Source organism: Coloeus monedula (assembly GCF_965178545.1).
Source record: "Coloeus monedula genome assembly, chromosome: 4".
Lineage (NCBI taxonomy): Eukaryota > Metazoa > Chordata > Aves > Passeriformes > Corvidae > Coloeus > Coloeus monedula.
In genome coordinates, this window is record NC_138784.1 from 40,517,378 (window position 1) to 40,542,949 (window position 25,572).

General features: G+C 38.3%; 1 protein-coding gene across 1 annotated transcript in view; it reads right to left on the reverse strand.

Annotated features, from left to right (window-relative positions):
- Window positions 1–4,643: 4,643 nt before the first annotated feature.
- The window catches only part of LGR5 (leucine rich repeat containing G protein-coupled receptor 5), a gene marked incomplete at both ends in the record, with an annotated part of 87,113 nt that continues 66,184 nt past the window's right edge, over window positions 4,644–25,572 (reverse strand). Inside the window, 13 exons of the mRNA XM_082279751.1 lie at window positions 4,644–5,734; window positions 6,249–6,332; window positions 7,996–8,141; window positions 13,033–13,158; window positions 15,045–15,116; window positions 15,992–16,063; window positions 16,261–16,326; window positions 19,231–19,302; window positions 19,435–19,503; window positions 19,614–19,685; window positions 20,502–20,573; window positions 22,821–22,889; window positions 25,259–25,330. Of these exons, the coding sequence (XP_082135877.1) occupies window positions 4,644–5,734; window positions 6,249–6,332; window positions 7,996–8,141; window positions 13,033–13,158; window positions 15,045–15,116; window positions 15,992–16,063; window positions 16,261–16,326; window positions 19,231–19,302; window positions 19,435–19,503; window positions 19,614–19,685; window positions 20,502–20,573; window positions 22,821–22,889; window positions 25,259–25,330 (2,083 nt within the window). The remainder of the gene's footprint in view (window positions 5,735–6,248; window positions 6,333–7,995; window positions 8,142–13,032; window positions 13,159–15,044; window positions 15,117–15,991; window positions 16,064–16,260; window positions 16,327–19,230; window positions 19,303–19,434; window positions 19,504–19,613; window positions 19,686–20,501; window positions 20,574–22,820; window positions 22,890–25,258; window positions 25,331–25,572) is intronic.

A 25,572-nucleotide genomic window follows, 5' to 3' on the forward strand; every position in this document is an offset into this window, starting at 1 on the left:
CTTCTCTCCCTAAATAACCTGTTGTATGAGCCTGCAGTAAACTCTCCTTCAGTTGTTACTGCAGAGAGCACTACATGTCTGTGGCATGAGTGCTTTCAGGGAGAAGTCCCCTGTGCATGTGTGATAGCACATTGCCCAGAACACTGAAGTTGTGACCTCAGGCACTACTGCTCACTATTCGGTACATAAATTAATAAGAGTCTTTCTTCCATGTATCAAGATGTATAACCTTGGTGCCTGTTTTTCCCTTCTGCACTGAAGCTCTCATCAACCAGCTCATTCTCCCTTTGTAGGTATTCTCTTTCCCTTCATTATTCAAGTTGTAATATTTTCCTCCTAAAATAACACAATTTCATTCTTCTTCCTTATGGTTTCTGGTTCTAATTTTGCTTACCCTGTGGTGCACACATGCATGTAAAATCATCTTTACTTGCTTGTTTTCTCACCATTTCAATGTCCCAGCCCACAATGCTTCCATCTTTTTGTATCCCCTTCGAGCTCTCCACCCTTCACAAAACTCCATCACGCTTCTTAGTACCTCATAAAACTCAACCCATTTGCATCCTGTCTCTTGAAGCCCTCTGTTCTCCCTGACTTATGCACTCCCCTATGCTTTGTCACGCTTCTGGTTTTTTCTCCTAAAGATAATTAATGGCTTTCTTATTCCTGTTCTCTGCTGGTCCTGTCCTACCTCAATAAAACTATTCTAAAACTCACCCAACAAACTTCTTCTCCACAGGCCCTTCTGGCAGAAATGATCTTCCCCAAACTAGCCTCCTCATCTACTCTGGGAACCTGCATGCTCCTTGCTAAAATCCATTTACATATAGGATAATTTTACTTTCTTTTTTAAAAATCTTTGTAATTTGTTACTTGCCATATGAAGTCCTGACTAAACAATTGCTTTCTGAGAGTTTTTGCTTCATTGGTATTTTACCTCTGTCTTTCAAGTACATCATAGAAATGAATTAAAATCCCCATCTCTGAAAAACCAAGCACATCTAACTGTCCTGTGATGCAGAGCCTCTTAACAAGAATGCATGCACTGTTTCACCTCTCCCTGCTGCCTATAAAATGACAAGGCTGTGCTTAGCTGCTGCCTGCCTTTAATTCAACTGACCTGGAAGTTCTGGTGCAGCCTGAGCAACCTGGCTCTTGCCAAGTCCTGTGTTTTAAGCCCCACCTTTCATTTGCCCTTAGAAACTCCATCCACTTCAAACCTGATGGTGCTACTGCCTCTCTGCCAAGATGAACTTTGCCAGCCTCTTTGGTTATCCCCTCACCTGCTTCACCTGCCAGATTAGGGGTCAGAGAGAAAATAAAGAAGGATGCAGGAGAATTTACTGTCTCATTAGAAGCAGCAGCCTAGTGCAGTTGAATTGCACCTCTCATGTCTGTGGTCTGAAGGTTGTGGGTAACTTGTGCCTGACCTGATGCACACCCCTGTCACACAGCTGGAGATGCTGGTCTCACCTGTGGCAATTTTGAGAGGTCATCAGCGAGACATGGCAGCATGCACAGGGAGCAGGATCTGTTCGTAAGGGTCTGCGAGTGAAGTTTTGGTAAAAGATTTAGTATGTGTTGAAATGAAACACTATTATTCTTTTGTTCTTTTTTTTTTTTTTTTTTTACAGCACACAACCTGTAACTTATACTTTGTGAAGAATTTCAGACACCTAGGGAGGTTAGTGTAAGTATTACAATAACTCAGGAAGGATTAATTGAGAATGCACACCATTTTGTGAGGTGTTAGGTCAGGATTAAATGCTCTTTACTGTGGAGTCACATTTTATTACAACTTTCATATGTTCAGAACACATAGAAAAGAAAGCATGTCACCTATTTACAATCACTACACATTTACATTATATTATTTACAGATAATGAATTTAGTAACATATATGAGCAGAAAATATAGCAAATATCAATAAGAAACTGTACAGGGCTTAATCTCATGTCCTTTACTGTAGTTGCATTTCACTGTAATAATAAATACAGTTCTATATTTACACATTTTACTTTAAAAATCTATTAAATGAATTTTAACAATTTCAAGTTTAAAATATCTGATCAAAATATTTCAAACATGCTTATAAAAATAAGACACAAAGCCTTTAGGACCTTCTGCAAGCTATAAAAGTTCTGATAAAAGAAGTTTTCTTTAACTAGTCTTTAGAATTATAACATTATTTTGCTTCTCAAATTTCTTTACAAACTTCTTAAATATAGCAAGCTGAAAGGAACCTCACTGACATCAAGCAGAGCAGCACAGATGGACCCCAGTTAAATTAAAGCTAAGTAAACATGGTAATAGGTATTGTGCAATGGTTGACTGATCCTCTGTTTAATCCAAAGTGGTTTCAGGCATCATTTCTGCAGCTGTGTGCTGCACTGCTTCAAAAGCCACAACAGATAAGGATTAAGATAAGTACCCAGCTGACTTTATCATACACAATTCCAGAACTGGTTCATTTTTTTTCCCTGAAGGATGAATATGTCAGCCAAAGTCAACTGATGCCATCTGTAACTGCAAAACTAAAAATACGCCAGTGTGAATGAACAAGAAAATCAAGGCATATGCATTGTTGGCAGCAAATTCTTCATTGTGAAAATCCATCCTTGGAGTCCCAGTAATTTTTATATACAGGAACAGATGAACAACAGAGATCATCTGTAACTGATTACCTTAATTGCTGGGCCTAGCCTAACCTTCGTGATGTTAAAAAATTAGTCTCGTTCACCTGGAGGCTGAGTGGCCATTAACTGAGCAGTGAGTACGGGGTTATTAAATGTTACTCCTCAGGGAGCTCTTTCTAACAACAACAACAAAAGCTAAATTTGTGCATTTTTCTGTCTTAAATGATCAGCTTACTTAAGCAAAAGGTGCCAGCTCTGAGAAAAGAATACTGGAATATCCCCTGATGGCTTGGACAAGGTCAAAGAATTATATTCTAGGTGGCTCTGTTTGAGATATTTAAACAGTAGACTTGGCAAGGACGTGAAGTCTCTTCTTTCTAACTGGGATGCTTCTGATGTGTAAACATACATGCCTTGATTCAGCAAAGTATTAACAGATTCAAAGTCAGAGAACTCTGTTAATCTAATCAAGCCTGTTCCTAAACTGAAGCCATTGGAAGTCCCTGAATTTCAACAGCTGCTCCAGTATCTTTTTTGGCCATATATCCAATATGAATTTAGAGATTTTTGGTGACAGATAATTTCACTAGCTAATGACCATCTCTATCAACAACTTGCACCTTTATTTCTATGCTGCTTATCCCTAATGTCAATTTCCAGTTGACCTTACCAGATTCTTCTCCTCTCAGATGAGTAGTCCTCTGCCTTCAAACTTCTGTATCCCAGAAGCAGCTACTTATAAACTGTGATCAAATCACTTATTTTTTAAGTTCCTTTAAATTTATGATATCCATATCCTTTTCAATTTCACAATGTTCTTTCCAGCATGCAAATGCAATAAGCGTTTGAAATATCCCAGGAGTGCTTGTATCAGTGCTAAGAAGACAGATCACACAACCTCTTCACTTCTTCTTGATATTGCCTTAGCTAAGGATGTTGGCTATCCTTATCCAAAAAGACCCAGTGACCTCTAAATCTTCAACTGACTAGTGACTATGAACTAGCAGCTTTCTAGAATCACTGTTTCATGAGACAGACATCATTCCATGAGCAGGGCTACGGTTTTTATTCCTGCACATACTACCTTAAATGAATGTTTCTGTCTGAGTACCTTTGGTGTCCTTTAATAGTTCTCAGCATGCCAATTTTTTTATATCAGTAACTTTCTATTTAGTATTTTCCACCTTCAAATTATATGAGTCATCTGCCAATTTTATCATCAGTAATTCCGGAAGTAATTCTACTGGCATGAAAGCAATTCAGGACCAAACGGTGCAGAACCTCATTAGAAAAATACCCATGTGACAATGCCTTGCCATTTACAATTACATTTTAAATGCTTAACAGGATTTTGACTACCTTCTTTCACATCATGCTAATTTTTAGCTTTCGCTGACAATTAAAAATGTTTTGTCAAGTTAGATGACTTCCAAAATCCAAACCCAATGCCAGTTAAACCCTTTAATCGGCTTTATCAAACATGGAACTTCATCAAAGGGTATTCTGCAGAAACCTTTAGGACTTCAACAGGATTACTCTTCCATTTAGATACATTGCTGAACAAAGGCCATACAGAGATGCTTATAAAAACAACCATGGCACTGAAAAATTATTATTAAAACCAAATTGCAATAAACACGAAAAAAAATAACCCAACCCCTGAAAACATCAGGTGATGCTTTGAAAAAATGTTACAAATTTAATATGCTATTTTTGCTCTTGACCAACTGATGCCCTTTCTGAGTAGTGCTACTTTAAAAGCGAACAGCTGATACAACTGCACAAACTTCAACAGCTTTCTTTTCCTCTCTTCATCCCACCATTCTGGGAGCAGGCTGAGCAGGCTCAAGTATTGGATTTTCAACCTGTTGCAAGTTTTGTCATTGTTTTCTGATGTGTGTCACAGTAATTTAGAGGCAGTCTCTAAACTCGTATGCACACATCCACACTTACTTTTGGGATTAAAACTTCTGTAAACAGAGATATTTTCTGTACTGCTACTGCAACTAGCGACAGGGAACAAATGAGACTGACGAAAGATTGCAGCCTTCTGTCATTTGATAAGATGGTGGCATTAATGAACTGCTGGTGGGCATATCATATGATATGCTGGCACTCGTGAAGGTTACCAATGCTTGTGTTGAGTCACAAGACTGTTTTTCTATGTCTTCTGAATTCACAGAGATCAGACTAGCATGTTTTGATCTCCTCCACATCAAAGTTTGCTTTCGCAGACTTCCCAAATCCTCCTTAAAATGTGGATTGAAAAGTATATAGAGCAGTGGGTTTAGACATGCTGGCAATGGGACAATCACTAGAAGTATTGACTTAATCACTTCTGGGCTGATAAAAGTGAGGTTTAGTAAGGAGGAAAAAGATAAGAAGGCCACAGGGCAATAAAGAATGCAATTAGTAAAAAGTAGCAGGGCTATATGTTTGACCATGGAGCAATCCCAAACGTTGTCTAGTTCTCCTTTTTCCAAACTACAGTAGAGCTTTGTATAAGCAACAGTCATTACCAGAAAACAAAGGGAGTTGAGCAGTACCAGTGCTACCATGTAGCCCATAGCAGTGGACTCTCCAAATGGGAGTGGCAAACAAAGTGGAGAAACCCCATACTCGCTTCCAGTGAGAAGGGGTATCACTGCAATGATTAGTGCCAACATAAAGCAAAAGGAAATGGCAATTTTTACACTGGCAATGGAGGATTTTGTTTCAAACTTTGAAGCATGCTTTACAGAGAATGCTCGTTCGAGTGCAGCTAGGGTGAGGAGGAATATGGAAGCCTCTGAAGCAAAAATGGAGAGAAGGCCTGTTATTTGGCAACCAATTCCACTTTCCCATTGTGCTCCGTACCGAGCAAAGCTACCAAAAGTGGATGCATCCACACTAGCCAGCACTCCGCTGGCCACACCCATCAAGGCATTTACAATAGCTATTAAACCAATCAGAAGTTTTATGGAGGACATATACAATGAAGATCTGAAAACTGTAGCAGACACCAGTGCATTGCAACTAAAGGTCAAACCCACTATGGTCCACACTCCAATTCTGATCAGCCAGCTACCAAACAGATGCTCACATGGCTTGAAGGGACCTGAAAAGACAAAAGGGTAAGGGGAACCTAAGTAAACCAAAAAAACCTCGTGCTTTCTAAGACACTAAAGTTCATGCTTCTTGCAGATTCTCAGCACAGCCAAACAGTGGATGTTAGTCTAAAAAGTGAGCTGGAAATCTGCCCTTTCTTTGGAGTCTGAGACTTTGATAACACGCTGCTAAATGTGTGATGCATGTTGCATTACTGGTGCATGTAAGTCTTTGTCCTTCATCATGAGTAGTCTGTGAGTTTCTTTTTGTGCCTGGCAGTACTGCTGCAAGTGTCAACTCCTGTAGTTTCAAGAAATGCTGTGATGTTTGTCAGTATGTGAAAAAAGCTGAAAACGTTACCTCTCACTAAATTAGAACAGGTTCCTAATGAGTCCTAGTGAAGTGTGATGGAATGAGTACAGACAGATGTACTTTGGCTACCTTATAACATGTCATTACACAGTCCAAGAAAATTGTGTCTCTCTTTGCATCTCTCTTAGAGTTGCTGTCTGGCAGTTTCATACCTGGAGAAGGTGAGCATTGCACTGAATGATGGGATTTCAAATCTTCTTCAAAGTCAAGAAAAAAGTCCTCAAAATCACGTTCATCTATAGGGGAGAAAATACCCAGAATTGTTACTGCAATGTTCAGGAAGAGTTTTCTTAGTTGCAAAAATGCCTATGGTATTTAAGGCCTGGTCTTGTCCCTTTGCCTGCCAAACTGTGAGCAGAAACAGACATATGCCTACTCAGTTTTAAATTAGTGTACTTGGGATTATTTTAAAAGCTGTCATCTTTACTTCTCTGAAAATAATCACTTACAGGTACATTTTTTATTGCCTAATTTGAGGTGTGATGATTGCCTAGGAAGGAGTTTAAAATGTGCATTCCGCTGTTTTGCCATGCTGCTAAGAATTAATCAAGTTTTCTGTGTTTTTTATGTCATGACTCTACCACGTATTCTTGGCTCTATTCTTGCTGAACTCTGAGACTGGTTTGCAGGAGCAGAGATAGCACAGAAAGCAACAGGGTGGTATAAATGTATGTGTGCACCTACCTAACAGATCAAGTAACAGACCTAGTGCTGAAGGGGATGAAAAATAGAGTAGTCTTGTGTCCTAGAGAACAAACGCACTCTCTGGAAACCCTGGTTATGTGCATAGACTGGGGAATGAGATGCTGGAGAGCAGCCCTGCAGAAAGGGACCTGGGGGTCCTGGTCTATGGCAAGTTGAACATGAGTCAGCAGTGCCCTGGCAGCCAGGAGGGCCAACCCTGTCCTGGGGGGCATCAGGCACAGCATCGCCAGATGGGCAAGGGAGGGGATTGTCCCGCTCTGCTCTGCACTGGGGCAGCCTCACCTCGAGTGCTGGGGGCAGTTTTGGGTGTCACAATATAAGAAAGATATACATCTATTGGAGACTGTCCAAAGGAGGGCTATGAGGATGATGAAGGGTCTGGAGGAGAAGGTGTATGAGAAGCAGCTGAAGTTACTTGGTTTGTTCAGCCTGAAGAAGAGGAGACTGAGAGGAAACCTCATTCGAGTCTTCAACATCCTCATGAGGGGAAGCAGAGGGGCAGATACAAAACTCTTCCTCTCACGATCAAGACTCAAGGAAATGTCATGAAGCTGAGCCAGGGGAGGTTTAGCTTGGATATCAAGAAAATGTTCTTCATCCAGAGGGTGGCTGGGCACTGGAACAGGCTCCCCAGAGAAGGGGTCACAGCACCAAGGCTGTCAGAGTTCAAGAAGTGTTTGGACAATGCACATGGCGTGACTCTTGGGGCTGTCCTGTGCAGGGTCAGGTGATGAATTTGATGATCCTTGTGGGTCCCTTCCAACTCAGCATATTCTATGAAAAAATATGCCAAAGTAGCCACATACTTTGGCTATGACTCATCCTGAAGTGTGTGGGTAAGCCAAGGATGTGTTCCATTCTGAGGCTGGCAAGAAACTACATCTTTGCTGGCCTGCTCTCACATGGAGTTACATACCAGCTGAACTACCCTGTCTCTCACATAAAGGCAAGATTTAATTTACCCCATTACTATAGCTATTATTTGGATGAAAAGATGAGTGCATGAGTGAGTGAGAGTTTTGAATGGCAGACCTAAAATAATGAGTTTGCTAAGCACAGGAATGCTTAAATAACATTACTGGGCAAGAGGGAGGGAGAGGCCACCTCTGTGACTGCAAAGAGTATTTGATTTATTTAACATCACAGGTTGCTTCCAGCCTTCAGGCAGACTTAAAAGCCTAAGATGATGGTTACCTTGAATTTGTAACAGTCCAGCATCCTTTCTATGAAAGTCATCAATGCTGCTATTCTCATCTTTACTCCACTGGCTGGAGATTCTGTAGTGGTTCTCACAAGCTCCAAAGGCACAGCACTGATAAGCATAAGGCATTTCCATAACCCTGCAGAAGAATAAGGAAGCATGCCATGATACTGGTTAAGCACCAGAGTTACTGGATTGTACTGCTCCTCTACAGTTAGCACAAAGGAAAGTAAAACTATCTCCGGGTAAAAATCCATCATGATAATACAAAATGAGGATTCACAAATAAAATTCCTCATCAGAAATGCCAACGGTTTTTACGCTAATTTTAGGAAAGACACAATGAAGTTTTCTTATGTGTTTTCATAGGAGACATGAAAGTGGGAGATCTGTGTCTTGCTGTTGAGTGAATGTCACTCAGAGTTGTATTTCTATTTTTATGATTTTCAATGACTTTACTGTGTAAATCAACAGTTTCTCCAACAGTTACTTGCTACTTTCATAATGGTTTGTTTAAAAAAAAACCAAACACATCCAAAGATAACAACCTGTCTACCTGGCAAAACCAAAACACTTCCCAAATTGAATTTCTCCACTTTAGGGAGAATGAGATCTTTTGGAAGTCAAGCTTTATTCACCTCCTTCCACATTCAACTCTTTTCACAGTAAGATGGCAAAAAGGAGATTGTTTCTTTGCAGAAGATCAAGAAAGCAGTGTTCTAAACCAAAAGTGAATCAGGCACTGTGTGTGAAATAGATGTCACTGAGAGAAAGGTTTTACTTTATTAATTGTCTTAAAAATGAGAACAATCATTGCAGGACATAGGATACTAATTCTTAATTCTTTTAAGATCATGGCTATTCCTAACATAACATTGACATAACAATATATGTCAGTGAGTTCCAATCATTATGAAGGCTTCTGTTGTCAAAAAATTGCATATTTCTGGTATGCTGTGAATTTAATTCCTTTGGGAATGTGCAAGTTCTGGGGGAGCATAGAAGAACTACTATCTGAGTTCTACAGACTACTTCTATTCCATAGATACATTTTATGCTTCGGAAGCAGAGAGATTTAATTTGCACAGTTCACCAATAGCACACAGTAAAACCTAACAACTCACCTTAATTCTGAAAGCCCAATAAACCAAAAAGTTCAAAGATAAAGAAGTGATTAGAAGTTATTCTGAGTTAACTTAAAAGGAATAAAGTAGAACTAGATCCTCCTATCAGATTACTTTCAACAGGTTAATCATGTAAATTAACATAATGAGTGTAATAAGCAACCTCTAACCCCCAGGAAATCAGAGAAACCAAGCTGAATCAGGCCCAGTGCCAACAAGACTTAAACTTGTGCACTAGCCAAAAGCTTGGTACAAAGGGGAACAAATGGAATGTTAAGTTCTAAAGTGATTTTTAAATTAGTGCATTTGGGGGCATTTAGATTCTATGCCCTTACATTTCTGTTGGAAATTAACCACAATAATCTGTACCCTTGTACCCAATACAAAATTTTTAGGGTGCTCAATAAAAGTTCAAGATAACCAAGATCTAACTGTCAAGCAACCTCAGGCCAGCAGATTTAAATATTTAATTTCTAACTCATTCATCTGCATTCCATCTTTTAATATGAGATTATCTTGACTAAACATTTTTGAATGCATTTCCCAGAAGCCCTTCTTAAATAAACTACTATTAAACCCACCAATTACTAGACTAACCCATAGCTAATCATCTGGGATAAACCCAATCCCAATCTCCAAACAGAAATTTCCTTTTTTTGGAACAAAAAAAATTATCAAAAGTAACACTGACAGTTCTGTGAGGTAATCCCTGCAACTTGTGGCTTCAGACCTTTGGAAGGACATTGATATAGCTGGGGAATGAACAGTTAATGGATATTTCAGGCACAAGAGACTAACAGAAATATATTCTATTCTCTGGTTATTCAAACAGCTCTATGTACTCAATAATGACAGATTTCCAGATCCTCTTGTGCTTCTACCAACCTGCTGGTCTGTCATACACTGGAAATGTGGATGTCCCACATTGTACTGGTCCACTACTTTGATGATGTAGCAAAAAACATTCATGGCTTTTAAATGATCTTTAAAGAGCAAGACTCCAATTTCTTATCCTCTCTGTAGGTATTTCTAGCATCCATTCTTAAATCTGAATAGTTTTTGTTTGTTTTTCCCCCTAGCCTGTGTTATTAGGATACACACATAATCCTTAAATTAGCAAATGTTGCTTAATCTGTGTGCAAAGCCCAACTGCACACAGTGGCTGCAACCCAGAACACAGAGGACAAACCATACTTTTCAAAGTGGCTAATAAGTATCAGATCTTCTTGGTGACAGAGGAGCTTTTTGTCGCAAAAGCTACATTTAACACAACAACAACAACAACAACAACAACAACAACAAAAAAAAAAAAAAAAAAAAAAAGAAGGAGCTCTCAGGCATACAGTGCTGAAGGCAGTCCTTTTTATGGCTGGTGCTTATTTGATGTGGGTGATTAGATTTGGACTTTGTCAAATTAAACTCTTAGAAATACTGGCAAACTTTATTTTTATATACTCCTTATCTTACTAATGATATCTGTATCCTTGATAATTTTTTTCCTCTAGCAAGGAATGCCTCTTTTTTCTGTTTTTAGATTAAGCAGCAGAGAACACAAGGTCGTGTTCTCCCTCACAAAGGTGTGGAGTTAATGGTGAACAGGAAGGCAGAGTTATGATGAATGGAGCAAAGCACTGAGTTCTTTTCAGCGCTGAATCAAAGCATCAGATAAAGAAGGAAGGAGTGGCTGGCAGCCTGACTTTGCTTCCTCAAGGCTTGCTGTTACAGGCTGGGCTCAGCTCTGTAGAGTGTCCTACTGCTGTTGCTGATGATGGGGAAGGGGATGCTCAGCTCTTTGATGTGTCTGTATTGATGAATTTAGATGAGTAGGAAGTTTTTATACAGGAATTTGCCTTTAATGTAACCATTGGCTAGTTACAATTGCAAAGGGTGAAATTTCATTTTGTTTTAGATCTCTGTTCTAGTTTGGTGCTTTGTGCATTACCTGTGCAGTGATCCTGTGAAATCCTGACCTCATTTTGATTTACAGTAGAAGTCACACAGACTGTAGGTCAGGATTTTACCCTGTTCTCTGCTGACTGGATATAATTTGTTCTTACAGATGTAATTGACTCTAGATATATTAATCATACTTTGAATACATTTTTAAAAAGAATTTAGTTTGACACATCCTTGCTAACAATTGTTACACTGAAATACACTGTACTTTCATTTGAGCAATGTACACCATTTTGCTGATGGGAAATTCATATAAAGTACAATTTTGAGAAAAGAATTAAAAAAATCTTAGTTATACATAATTCAGTTGAATAATGGATTTTTCTAGGATTACTGCAGCACCTCTTATGCCTCTAGGTCATGGTATATACATCATTACATACTTGCCAGGTTGGAAGTAATCCATTTTCTTGTGTGTACATTCTTTTAAAGAAACTTCAATTATTTTAGAATTGTCACCTGTCTTAGCATCTGGGCAAAGCCAGTGAGAGAAGAAAAAGTATGATATAAGCCCAGTCTCAACCAATCATGATTTTTATGGTACTTGCTCCTTGGCCTCTGAGACCTATCTCAAGATCTCTAATGTAAAAGAGACCACTAGTACTTTGAATGTTAACGTTATAGCTAACATGAAGTGCAACATTATCTTGCACTTGATGAAGTCATTGCCTAATCTCCTCTGTGACAAACGACCAATTTTGGGTTTATTAAGACTTTTAGGGCATTGTTTCCTAACCTTGGTACCATTTTTTGCAGCTCTTATCTCAGTTTGTATTAATGTGCCATCACAGAATTGTTCTAGGGTGGATCCCTCCAGTGCTGTACACAGAGCTTTAATCAGCTCCACACTTCTATTCATCATTCCCTTATTGATAACTCCAAACACTCCAGTCCTTGTCATTACTGGTCACATATTGAACTGTCTGCCTGCTAAGACTCTTGGGCCTTTTCCAGCGCAAAAGGCAAATCCAGTGAAAACATCATAAGGATGGGCTCTCCATCTTTGGAGATACTCTAAAGCTGTCTGGATGTGGTCCCGAGCAACGGGCTCCAGGTGCCCCTGCCTGAGCAGGTGGTTGGACAAGACAGCCTCAAAGGTCCCTTGCAACCTCAACCAATCTGTGATTTTGTAACTATGTGCACACTGTTTAGTTGTTTCATATTTTCTGATACCAAACTTTTTACAGTAAAACGTGATAAAATATATGTTGCACTAAGCATCTTCTAATTAAAATATAAAAATGAAAGGAGAGTTAGGGGACACTCCCAAATACCCTGAAGTCAGAGACAAAATCCTCTTTGCTGTAACCCTGAAATTAGTTCAGTTGGTTATAGCATGGTGCTAATAATGCCAAGGTCTTGGGTTCAATCCCCACATGGGCCATGGTCACCCAGTGACTGGCAGAGCTGCAAATGATCTTTAGAGGATGCTTCCTTCCCATATTGCAGAGGACCCACAGAAATTATTAGTATCAAAATGTGTTAGTAATACTGGCAAAGTATTATCTGAATCTTAATCAAAAGATTACAGAAAAATCATGTTCAAACAAAAGAGGTCAAATCTTTTGGTCTTTCAGGAGTATATTCTTCCCTTGTATTTGCTGTGTTCTCATTACATATAATGGGAGTTCTGTAAGCACAGTCCAGTAGAAGAAGGACATATCACTAAGCTGCCAGTGATATTGTTTTAACAGCTTTTGAAACATATCACCAGGAAGCAGACGTGGCTTGTACTAAGCAAGTACTGGGGTTAATATTTCAAAACCTTCACAGTTTCTTCAGTTGAAAGTGAGCATAATAAAAGAAGTCTATCATTTTTATCATATTTGCTTTACTTTTAATGGCACAGATCAAAGACTGACAGTACGAAGAAACATGCGTTACACATTGACACACCTTCCATTGCACATGAACACAAATGTGGCTTATTAGTTTTAATGATATACTCACTTGAGTTCTGGAAAATTTTCAGATGTTATCAAACTTTGTAGGGCATGATTTCCTGTTAATTTTAAATGAGTTAAACCATGTAGCCCAGTCACAGGAAAAGACGACAAAAGGTTGGATGACACATCCCTGCGTAACAGCAAATAAAAATCAGCTTACAGTTTTCATTTTTTTTTCAGCACTAGAAGTGTCACATTGAAAAAACAGGTTAAAGTTTTCTAACTCAATAAAAAATGCCTGTATTAAACAGAGGCCCAGTGAATGCAGCAAAGCTGCAGCACTGCTCAGGAGTACTCACCTTTATGTCTAGCAGAAAGCTAACAGTAACATCTAGCAGTTGGTTGGGACTCTGTTCCCAGATTTTGACTCCATTCATACTGCCAATTTTGAGACCAGCAAGTGAATTTAAAATCTTCTCACTTGACTGTTTGAACTCAAAGGAGCCAGAACAGCTTCCCACAATTTAAAAGGTTTAGTGGGATGCTACAGGGCGTGGCTGCCCTGAAAGCTCCCCAAAGAGCAGGTCAGGTGTATGGGGAAGATGTGCGTTTCAGGAAAGGACAGGTCTGGGCTGGAGCAGAGGGAGATGACATTTCCAAGCTGAGGTTTGTCTGAGTGGCTGAGGGAAGACAGAGCAGATGAACACAGATACATAACTTGAGGAAAGTAAAACAGGTGAATGAAAAAGTGCTAAGTGATCAAGGAGATATTGCAAAGCTGTGAAAGAAGGGGAGTCCAGAGGTACTGTTTTCTACTTTGCGCTCTCTCTCACTCTCTCTCCCATTTATTCAATGAGTCTTTTCAGTCCTCCTCAAAATTATCTACTCTGCAATATTCTAGATGGTCAACAGTCAAGGAGAAAGAAGTGGAGTCTGATGCAGTTGAAATGCTTTTATGTCCGAGGCTGAACAGCAAAGTCTGGACTATATACTGAAATCTAAGGCCTAGGCATAAAATAAGGTATGTTGATGGACTGGGCCTCTACCTATCTGATTTAGTGTGTGTCTTGCACACAGCACCATTAAACACCAAAGGTGAAATTCAGGTCCTGCTGCAATGGTAAAAATGATTGAGTCAGACCAAGGTTAGAGACTAGCATTTCAGGAAACACTGGTACACCGTGTTACTGTCTGTGTGTTTGAGGGCTTTTTTCTTTAACCCCCTCTGACTGTCATATGTTATTGTCCAAAGCTACAATTTACTGCTCACCTCACAAGGTAGGTAAGCTCTCAGGAGGGCCCCAAAAGGGATATTATAGACAAAATTGTCTGTGTGGACATTTGTCAGTGCACCATTCAGAGAGCTTTGCACAACAACAGAAATGATTACCTCTCCAAATTTAGGCTTTTTAGCAGCTACCAAATTATCTGAGAGCAAATGCCCAGCATCATATCTTTGTGACAACCATACAGCACAATGACTTCAGAGGACTTTCTTTTCACATCTTCCCCATACAGCCAATGCCTCAGGGATTCATATTAAAAAAGCATTACAGTGACAGTTGGAAGAAAGAAAAAAATTAAGCACTGAGAAGTGCTTGTGAACAAGGCCTGCAAAAATGGCTGCTGATGTTTTGTCCACTAACTGCTCTGGCTGCACTAACTAAAGAAGGAAAACTATTTCATCAAATGAGGAACAATGAAATAAAGATGCATTCTGGAAAAAGTTATTTAATTTTTAATCCAATTCCTGAGGCCTGAAACACAACTAACAGGAAATACTTCCCACTGCTAAAACAGACTAAACTGCTAACAAATTGAATGAAAAGAGGCAGATGCACTGATAATCTTCATGGACCTCAAATCATTACACAGTGTTGGATACAGCTTTGCTGTAATACCTACATGAATTGGGGAAGTACAAGAAAGCAGACATTTAGATATGGATTCAAGAGACCAGATGATTAGAACAGAGAAACCCTTCATTTCTGCTGGGGCACCCAAGTTACTAGATTTTTGTATACTCTTGCAAGAAAAATGGAAAAATTTGAATGTATAAGATATACAAATACTTACAGTTTGATCAGAGATGGTAAAGAGGAGAAGGCATTGGGGTGAATAATTTTAATTTTGTTCCAAGCTAAATCCCTACAAGAAAAGTGAGTAGAAAATTACATACCCACTGAGTGAATATGGAAGTTTTCAAACACTTGATTAGGAGGCCTAAATATAAAAAAGGTATTAATTACATGCCAATGTTTTCAATAAGCTCCTGCATACCTCACAGTGCAAAGTATTTTTTCCATTTTTTAACTGTTAGTCAGTTGTGGTGCTATTAAACTGACAACTCAAAATGTCTTAATGCTCACCACAGCCCAAGGCTTTTCAATCTCCTTCACTGCCTCTTAAGACAGCAGAAAGAAGGGTGGGTTATACGGACTAAGTCTTCTAAAATGTTCTCATGTGACTAAGAACAGCAAAACCATGGTCAATAGGCTTAACTTCCTAATCTCAATTTTCACCGCCCCTGAAAAGTCAAAAAGACTGAGAGCAACTCTTAAAAAAAAGTATGGGTTCAATTCTGCAAAAAGTTACAGCCATGAGTAATTTCTTGACAAAATTACTCCTCTAGCACATGTGTCTGTGTGAAAACTGGAAACCTGCACATGACTGGACTCTATGTCTTAAGATGCTGTTCTCTGTAAAAAGATTTCCCACTTCCTAGAGCTGATTATAACATGAACCTGCCAACAGATACCAGCTCTGGCTCAGTAACTTTCTCCACCTCCATTAGAAACATTTAGAAGTAACAGTTTTTATGGCTATAAGCTTACATATTTTAATTCGTTGCTGCAGATGCTAAACTTCACAATGTTTGCTCTCCTTTCACAGTTATGAACTCAGGGCAAAAGATCATAGCGAGGAAAAACCGAAATAAGGATCCTTTGGGGTACATCACAAGCAGACATTGTATACCCCATATTTTTGAGAACCTGTGTGAATGTCTGCTAGGGGGTACTCACAGAGACCGAAGAGCAGCCAGCTGCCGAAACGTGTCTGCTTTGATTTCAGCGATTTCATTGTGATGCAAGTCACTGAAACAGCAATAAGAATCTCCTCAGTTTCAAAGATACTTGGAGGGCACTTTGAGGTGTTTTAGATTGTGTTCATGATCCCCCTTCAGTAAAGTGTATCTGGGGTATGTCAAATCAGCCAGCAATAACCAAGTTAATTATGCTCAAACACACATAGATGCTTCTTTTTAAGCTTCTTTGGGTGGTTTGACACTTACATTTTCTGGAGTTTTTTACATGCAGTAAAACAGGGTAAATCTTCCAGCAGGTTATAAGACAGATCCCTGAATTATACGAGAAACAAACAGATTAACATCAAAGGCATGTTAAAAGAAAAATAGCTTTCATTGTGTACTTTCATGGTCAATTAAAAATAATTTGTTTTTATCCACAGTCACAGAAGAATAGAAGTGTACAAACTCACTTATTTCTCATCTGTCACATTTTGATTTCTAACTGAAGAGGAGAGAGGAGGGGAAAAGGCAAGATACATTAACTCCATATCCACATTTGCAAATTCCTTGCATTGTCTGAAGATTTCCTGCCTGAATTGTAGAGTTCTGCTGAGTGTTTTACAGTAATGATATTGGCCATCTGGATTTATATCACAGACTTCATATTTATAATGTTTACATTCTGATAAATATTTAAACCATTTAAAATAATCTACTAAGCATATATACTCATATTTTTTCAGAGAAGATCCTGTATTTTTCTGGTAAGAATCACAATCAGCTTCCCACTCTACACTTTTAATTAAGCAGTATTGCCTCTGATCCTTAGACTGCTACATCTTAGAACTGAGGGAAATGGTCGAAAAAATATTGGAACTAACTTTGAAATCAATCACTACATGGGGGCAAAAAAAAACCTTAAAAAGACTTGAGCCAAAACACAACAAATTACAGAATAACTGAAACATCTGGACTGATTTATAGTATAATATAACTAATCAAAACCAAGCTCAGGCAATTTGCAGAAACTGAAGGGGAAAAAAAAAATGAACCAAACACCAGCCCCCACCACCCAAGAGTCTCATCCAATATATATATGTGTGTGTGTGTGTGTGTGTGTGTGTTGCTCACGGAAACCTAAATGGGAAATTTGCTTCTGAAAAGAATAGAGGAAAAAAAGCTTATGCCTAGAATCAGAAAAAATGTCCTTTTTCACAGTTATCCAGTACTATCACATGAAAGAGTAATCACTTTTCACTTCTGATATTCTTCTCACTTCTCCAATTCTCTAAAACTGGTTCATAACCACCTATTTAATTCCTTGGTAAAACTGTATTTTCACTGTTATTGTTCCAACAAGGGCATTTGGACTATTTTATATATGATTTGTGGAAGGAGTGCAAGTAATGCCTGTGTGTGTCTTTAAGGTATTCTACTCTGATTTTACTCTGTGCAAAGGCAAACATCAACATGGTTGTGTTTTGGGAGGTTTTTTGTGTACAAAAAAAGGAGCACTGTGGTCCAAATCAGACATTACAGAGGAGGATTCAAGTGAGGTAGAAGCTTTCAGGCCAAGGTAAAGGATGTTTTGTATGTCTGGCAGACAGTGGCTATTCTGTCATCCACAGGTTTATCACTTAGGTCTTCTTAAAAATATGTTACCAGCTTGAATGATGTACTGACACTCCCTCCTCACACACCGAAAAAAACCCTGAACTTGAGAGCAATCTCCCCTCAGTTTCTGTCAGAGTGCCAGGAAATATTTTACTTGTTTATTTTTAAGGTCTTTTTTCCCCACTTTCTTAATACATGAGGCTCTTGGCAGCAGCAGAGGGCAAGTGGTTTTGTTTCCTGTGTTGAGGTGCATTCCCGGCTGTGCTGAGGGCAGTCTTTGGAGGACTGCTGGGACAGTGTTCTCACACACACCTTTACTGCAGGTGTGCACACATCCAGGAAGCCTCTGTGTACATTAATCCACACTTGGAAGTGTTGGTGGCTGGGTAGGATGCACACATTGCCTTTCAAAGCAGTGTTTGCACTTGTTGTGTTTGAGAGTGCATCTGAGCCAGGGAGCCCCTGCAAGGTCTCAGTCTCCAAGCAACTCGTGGGTTCAGTGCACCATTATCCTCCACGGCACAGCCAAAACTGATGTGCAAACCGAAATGGGACTTGGCAGGCTTGTTCCAATCTGGCAGCAATGGGGAAAGAGCAGCTCCTGAGTACTTGAAATTGCTGATAAACCAGTTCCCTGCTCTTTTAAGAATCAGCTGTAATAATATAGGGTAATACTCAAAAATAAAAAATGTGAATTTCCAATGCACAGTCCTACTCTACTATGAACTCTGTAAGTTATTAATTGCTATATTATTTGTTTGTCCTCTGTTTTGAGGTTATTTATTGTTTTTGAATGATACAGGACATACTTAATTCTGTGTGTAGACTTTCTTCTGGCAGCAGACTCTGTGTTTTATCACTCTGGAAATGATTATATTGAGTCCATTAACTAAAACTTAATTTTTTCTGGAAATGTTCTTGACATTCACTCTGGTATTCAAATAATGCATTATAATTAGTGCTATTTCAATGTTGGCCAGAGAATTAATACCAAATACATTCCTAGTGATGTAATACATAGAGGAAAGTGCTCTTGGCTCATTCTCAAAGAAGTGGACACAATGATTACTTTCCTTAGTGATTAAGCAAACTCCAAGGAAATTTCCAAGTTAAAATAATATTGTATATTTAGCATATCAAATATGCCCAACTATGTCAAGGAATAGTTTATTAAAATTTCAGTCAGCTACTTATGTCTGGTTGGGAAAGAAACTAAAAGAGGAGCATAACTCATAACTGCAGTCCTTAGTTATATTTTCTATTCACTTCAATGAATTATTTGCCTTAGTAAGAAAAAAATTCCCAAAGTACTGTATGAGAGACAGAATGCATGAAAATAAGGTAGTTCTGTGTTTTTTCAAACAAAATCAAGAACCTTTTTATCCTTTCCTAAAAATATGCTAAGTAATCATCTTTCTCAACAATGTATGGGAAATCCTGATTGCTAGTGGGTTGTAAAGTTTTTAAATAACGCAGCGGCCAGCTCCCTGAGCTGAATTCCTAGGAAGTAATGTGATACACAGAAATAGCAGTAATCAGGTAATTTTGAAATCATAATAGTTTCATTTGTCTATTAATCTATTGCATTAATGTCATGTTAATAATCTTACTGAAACGTACAGCACTTGGAGATTAGGTAACTGGTCACAAGCTGATTTGGGGAGAGAGGTGATCTGTGCTCCTGTGAGTGTCCTGTTGAAAGAATTTATGAAAAAAAAGAACTTTTTAAAGATTGAAAAACAAAAAAAAATTTTAGGACTTTTTTTACAATAAGTCAGCATACAAGGAAATAAAACAAATCAAAAATACATCTCTAGCACTTACAAACTCTCCAGACTTGTAGTCCCTGTCAGATCAGGAAACTCTGTTAACTGTGAAGCACCATTTAAGGTCCTAGAATTAAAAAAAAAAAAAATTTCAATAAAATTATGGTGATGGATGTGTAGGACAACTCCAGTATTGCAATATAAAAAGACAACTAAAATAAAAAAGTGAACACATACAGAGTTCTTAGTTCTGGTAAGTGTTGAAAAGCAGATTTTCCAACGAGCTGGATAGGGTTATCATAAAAATGTCTGAAAAAAGAGGATAAAAAAACATTTAATGAAAAATATTTTAAAATATTCTAAATATATTATATTGTTATACTATAAACAAATAAGTAAACTCTCTGTGATGAATCACAGACTCTGCCCCTCTGGTTGTAGCAGAGGTGAACTTCTGGGCTTTTCTCATCCTCTAATCTATATTCACCAGCCACATTTCACATTTTGAATATTCAAGTAGTCACTTTCTTCCTGTTTTAAAGCCAGAAGCTAGTCAACAAAATATTCCCTCTTCCTCACAGGTTTGCAAAGATAGAAATTCACATATGCAGAATTTTCCTATGATCTGAGACAAATTTAAGAATAGCACATGAAGAAGTCACTACTTCCCCTATTAGGAAGAGGTTCCTTTGCCCTTTTGAAGTCATGCTGCTTTTGCTCATAGAATATTACTCGAGATGAGTCATTATTTTTCTCACACTTATTTTACAATTTCTTAATTTGAAGTTGTCCATTAAGTGCATTTTCATGTAAGATGATTGGAATTCAGTCCAAAGTCCACCAAGAGCAATTTTTACCAGCTTTTACATGGCCAGTAATGCTAAGAGATTTAGAAGAAACCATTTGAATAAAAGGTCAAAGCCAGAGACCACTACTTGTTTCCCTTAAACAGGGCACGCAAACTGCCATTCTTTCCATGAAGCTGGAAAGATATGAGCTTGTATGCTTGTATGGTGCTACAAAGTGTACTCACAAGAGAAGCTATTTGACAATTAGCTGCAAATATGATACTTAGTTCCATGTTCTCTAATACAAAGAGTCATTGAAAAGATTCTTATCGCTTACATTGTAATAAGTGATGGATTACCCACAAAAGCACGCTCAGGTATTGACTTGATGTTATTGCTATGAAATCCCCTACAAAAGAAAAAATCGATGATATGGTAAGAAAAAAAAAAAAGAGAAGAAGAAAAGCAGCAAAATTGCTGAAATTCTGCACTTTTCTAAATGAACAAAACCATTCAGATGAAGCAAATTTCAAAATGGCATTTTAAAATTCAGAGTATATGCATGTATGTATATAGATATAATGTAAATATACACATGTATATGAACTAACAACATTAACAGTTAGATATTAATAATTAAGTAGCTAACAATATATTTCCCCCTGTGCTTGTTAAACTGCAACTACTTCTTTTGCTGGATGGCCCAAGTTTATCAAGTAAATTATTTATACACCATATTGTAATGTTGATCCCTGCACAACCACCTTCTTGTTGAGATATTTTAAATGCGGACACAAACAAAATGTAGTTGTGCCTGCTGGATAGGAAGCCAAATCTTTGTCTCATCATTAATTACTGGATTTCAATCATATGAGTAATTCTCCACTGTGAAAAACAAAAGGAACAACTAAGATTTCAAAAGAACAATGATGATTTGTGTGGGAAACTCCCATTAGTTCAGTCGGGTATGAAGAATGCTTCCCAGCTTAAATTTATGCATTACTAAGCCTCCAATTGTTCACTGATGCAAGCACGCTCGGCCATTACTTGAACAGGTCCCACATTATTGGTTTTACTTGTTTAGGCATTGAGCTACAGAGCAAGGCTTTACAGCCCTACTTGCTTTGCATGCAGTAACAAGATGCAGATGCAGACTCTAAGCAGTAACAGCATCTCATGTAGAACCAGCAAACTGACTGGTTTTGAATGGGATTCCTTGCAAGGCAGAAAAACAAGGAAATGCCATGACTAGCTCAGAGAGCAATATCTGCTACTATCTGTGGACAAAAAGGTCGCAGTTTGTGTTTTCAGCCCAGGCAGAAACTCTGAGACACGAGGTCCCACCCAGAAACACCCTTACTAAGGTGACCCTGCAATGAGCTGAGCCTCTGTGGGGCTGGGCTCCCACGTGGATCAGTGGAAGACATCCCATCCTTACAAGATCAGCTCCCAGGGCCCACACAAAGCACGGAACCACATGGTTTCATGATCTGTGCTGGATTTGGGATGTCAGGTTGCAATTTCAGCCCACAAATGTTTCTTGCACATAGGAGCTTGGGTGGAACAGTTTGATCCTTGGAGGTGAAATCCTGTGGGGGCCAGCATGCAACCTCAGGCACATCAGGCACTTTGCTGGACCAAGCGCATTTGCCGCAAACTGAGTTATTCATTTGCGGCTACTGACTCCAGAGGTCATCGAAAAGGCAATCCCTTGAGGTCACTGGATTTCACATCAATTACTTTATGGCATAAACAGCAGTTGAGAACGTTTGGGCTGAGAGACTCACAGTCCCGCTGCCGCTTCCAGAGCTGCATTCTGGCAACACTGGAGGTGTTGAGCAGGAGTCCACAGTGGCCAGGGGTCCCTGCTCTGGAAAAAATCTCAGGTAGCTACTTAAAATTGGTTATTACATCAGTTTGTGATGTAGCAGGAGTACAACCATGTCCAACTAGTATGTGATTACTTATTTTCGTCAAAAATCTATGCTGATAGTACCACTAACTTGGTAAATTAGTCAAATGGAAAGAATTCTGAAAACATGCATTGATGTATACATTATGTGTATGATGTATAAATATGATTTAATTACTTTTAATTTTTAATAACTCAACTGTTTTTCAAAATAAATTTGATTAATTTCATTTAATTGTTGATTTTCTTAATGCACACTATACCTGCACATACAAAAGTGTTTTATTCACAACATTACAAAGAAGTGACTATACATATTGAAAAGAAATTGCTTTAATTTAATGGAAATGAGGGAGGGAAGTTAGTAAAATTTAATTAAACCTGATGGACTGGTTTAATAAAGATGCCATGCCTTCTTAGCTAGAAGACTATTGGATTGTTTGCAAAATCTAACTGTTATGTTTGGCACTAAAAGTGAATTAATTGTGTTTATTATTATTGAATTCCAAAGAGGAAGTGCCTGGAAAAAACCTGCTGCACAAGGCAGTATAAAAATAAAAGTTGTCAGAACTTGAATGGTCTAAGTTGAACACTGAAAATTATTTTTTATGTATGTTGGCATGTTTATTAGTTTTTCCTAGGATATCAGTTTTTAAGGATTGCTGATAAAATCACCAGCATTAAAAAAAAAAAATCACATACTAGACAAAACATCCCTCTTCCTAATATGAGCTCTGTACTTACAGTTCTTTTAGGTTTGTTAGTGTCCTGATAGCAGTGGGGAACTCGTCCAGACCGTTGTAATTTAAATCTCTGCGTAAAAATAAATTTTATTATTTTGGTTATGCACTGCATAACAGATAACATAGCATTGTTGGCATTTGTAATGAACTGCCATCTTCTATGCATTGAGTAAATACCTACAGCAAAAAGACAGGAAATCCTCAAAAGCGTATGGATATTTTCCAAAAATCTTTATTTTAGAGCACATTATCATTCCTGTTTTTTATCAGCATTCTATTTTTAGTCACATTTTAGCTATTCTGTAATAAAGACAATGTACATGAATTCAAGTACTACTAAGGGATTTTCTGTTTTATAAATTGCCCAAACTTTTCATTACATTAAAGTATTAATAGGGAAAAGTCTTTCACTAGAATATTCAATTACTTTGGTGAGCTGTGCTTTACATGCCTAATACATCTCTCTATAAAGATTTCTGACTGAATTGTTAATTTTAAGACTTGTCAGTAGTCAAGAGAATACTTCTAACCACACGAATTGTAAAAAGGTAGTGACCTCTGCTTTAACAAGTGCTCATCCTGCAGCAGAAATCAGATTTTATTCTGGTAGGCTGAATGGATTATAATCCTACTTCTGCCCTCAGCATGACATGTGTATCCTTTAGCATTTAGGAGATGGCTGAAACTAAAACTGAGGTATGCCAGTTTACTGTGGTGCTCTCTGGCAATGCTTTGTGAGGAAAACAGTCGGAAAAACTGGTGCAAAAGTCTTTTTAAACAGGCAAAACCCAAGCCACAGTTTACAATAGATTGAAATTGAAATAGTATCAGGCTGAAGTAATGCAGGCAGGAAACTGCTGTCTGAACTCAACAAGGCTTTCCTTCCTGCTTGTAAATCTCTCCTGCTTATTGACAAGAAGAGATTACAGGCATGTACGCTTTGGTTTTGCCCTCCAGTGATATGTGATTTCCAGACCTACGCCTCAATGCAAACAAATGATCTTAAAGCTGGCGTCTGTCATTTACACCAAGATCTCTTCAGATTATCTTGAGACTATCTGGGAACTGGTCTATACATTATGCAATTACTGTGCTTGAGGCAAGTGCTACACTGTCCTGTTGCAGGGAAATGGCTGCACCTACATTCATTCCCAGGTTTGTGACTGTCCTCTGTATTTTCATCTTGCTCATGCCAGGTGGCTGGGACTGGGCTTGCAATTATTTATTCCATTGTTCTGTTTTTCCCCATTTGTGACCAAGTGCCATGTGAATATCACTTAAATAAACAAACCAAACCATTAAATTTTCCTTCTTCCTTTCCTGTCCCCCTTTCCGGTGCTACACTAAGGGACTTCCCCTCAACTCACAGACTGCTAAAAGTCCAAACTGTAAAATTGCAATTCAGTGGCAAGGGATCAATGCAATCAAAACTGGTGATAAAAAAACCCAAGAAGCCCAAACCTTCTTGCTTCCTGATCTTAGTAAAAGATGAAAGTGCTCAGTACACAGGTTTGTGGATGAGAAAGCAAATAGTCACTTTTAGACTAGCAATATCCATGTCTGAAACTATTTTTTTCTCATAACTGGGTTTTTAACCTCTGTCCTGGTTGGGTAAAACATCCAAAATCTCTAGAAATGATGCAGCTGACTGCAGCAGGTGCTGGGGGAAGCACACGCAAAGTTTTACTGTCCCTGTAGCATTTCTGGGGTCTGTGGGCGACTCTAGCAGACAACATCCGTATTTGACTAACTGTAGCAAAATACTTTCTGCTAACCATCAACACTGTGTTCCTGTTCGGCATTTTATGGAGAATATTTTTTGCTAGAAAACTCAAGAAATTCTGAATTGGTCTAAAAAGAATTATAGCAAAAACTTGAGGAAGTTTCAGTCTTTACCAGCGCTATTCTTTATCAGAGCTCTCTAAAGACAAAAACTTGTATACAACAGAAACATTTCTCTTCTCTCACTTGTAAAGCACATGCATAATTTGACTACCTAGAACTTTTGTTTTTTCCAGGTATAAAAAAATAAACCCATCTAATTTTATAACTCTCCTCTATGATAAGAGTTCCTTAATGTTAAAGCTTTTCACTGTGACAATTTCCCAATCTCGCTATTAGCTTTATTGATTGAACAAGACAAATAGTACTAAACTAGGCAATCATAAGTTCATGAATAGTCACTTCTTTTTCAATGCTCAACACAGCTGAAAACTGTCTTTCAAACAATTTATCAATTGACAATGCTTATTAAAAAGGCAAACTAATTTTATAGTCAAAAATAGGATTTACTACATAGAGTCATTGTGAACTATCACTTAGATCCTGTAGCGATTAGGCAAGCCAAACCCTGCATTTGGCTTTTGGGCTATTTTTATTCTTTCAGAATATTAATGAAAACACTCTAAAAAAGAAGAAACAAATAAGAGGTCAACTCACAATGTCTCTAGGCTGTGGAGCCCATCAAAGCATTTCTTTCCCAGGGAATAGATTCTATTGTTATGGAGATGTCTGCAGGGGAACATTAAGTACGCAGTCAGGAAAGCACACTGCACAAAGTGGACTAAAGCAAAACATTTCGATGGTTAAATCAAAAGAAACTTATTTTCAGGCATGCATTGATTATATGCAATCATGCTTTTGCAAGAGCATGTATAGAAGGCACCTCTACCACCCTCCACCCTTTCTCCCAATACCTCTCCACCCTTCGATTTGGTTTCACAGAGGGGATCTGTTTTAAAACCACCTAGATA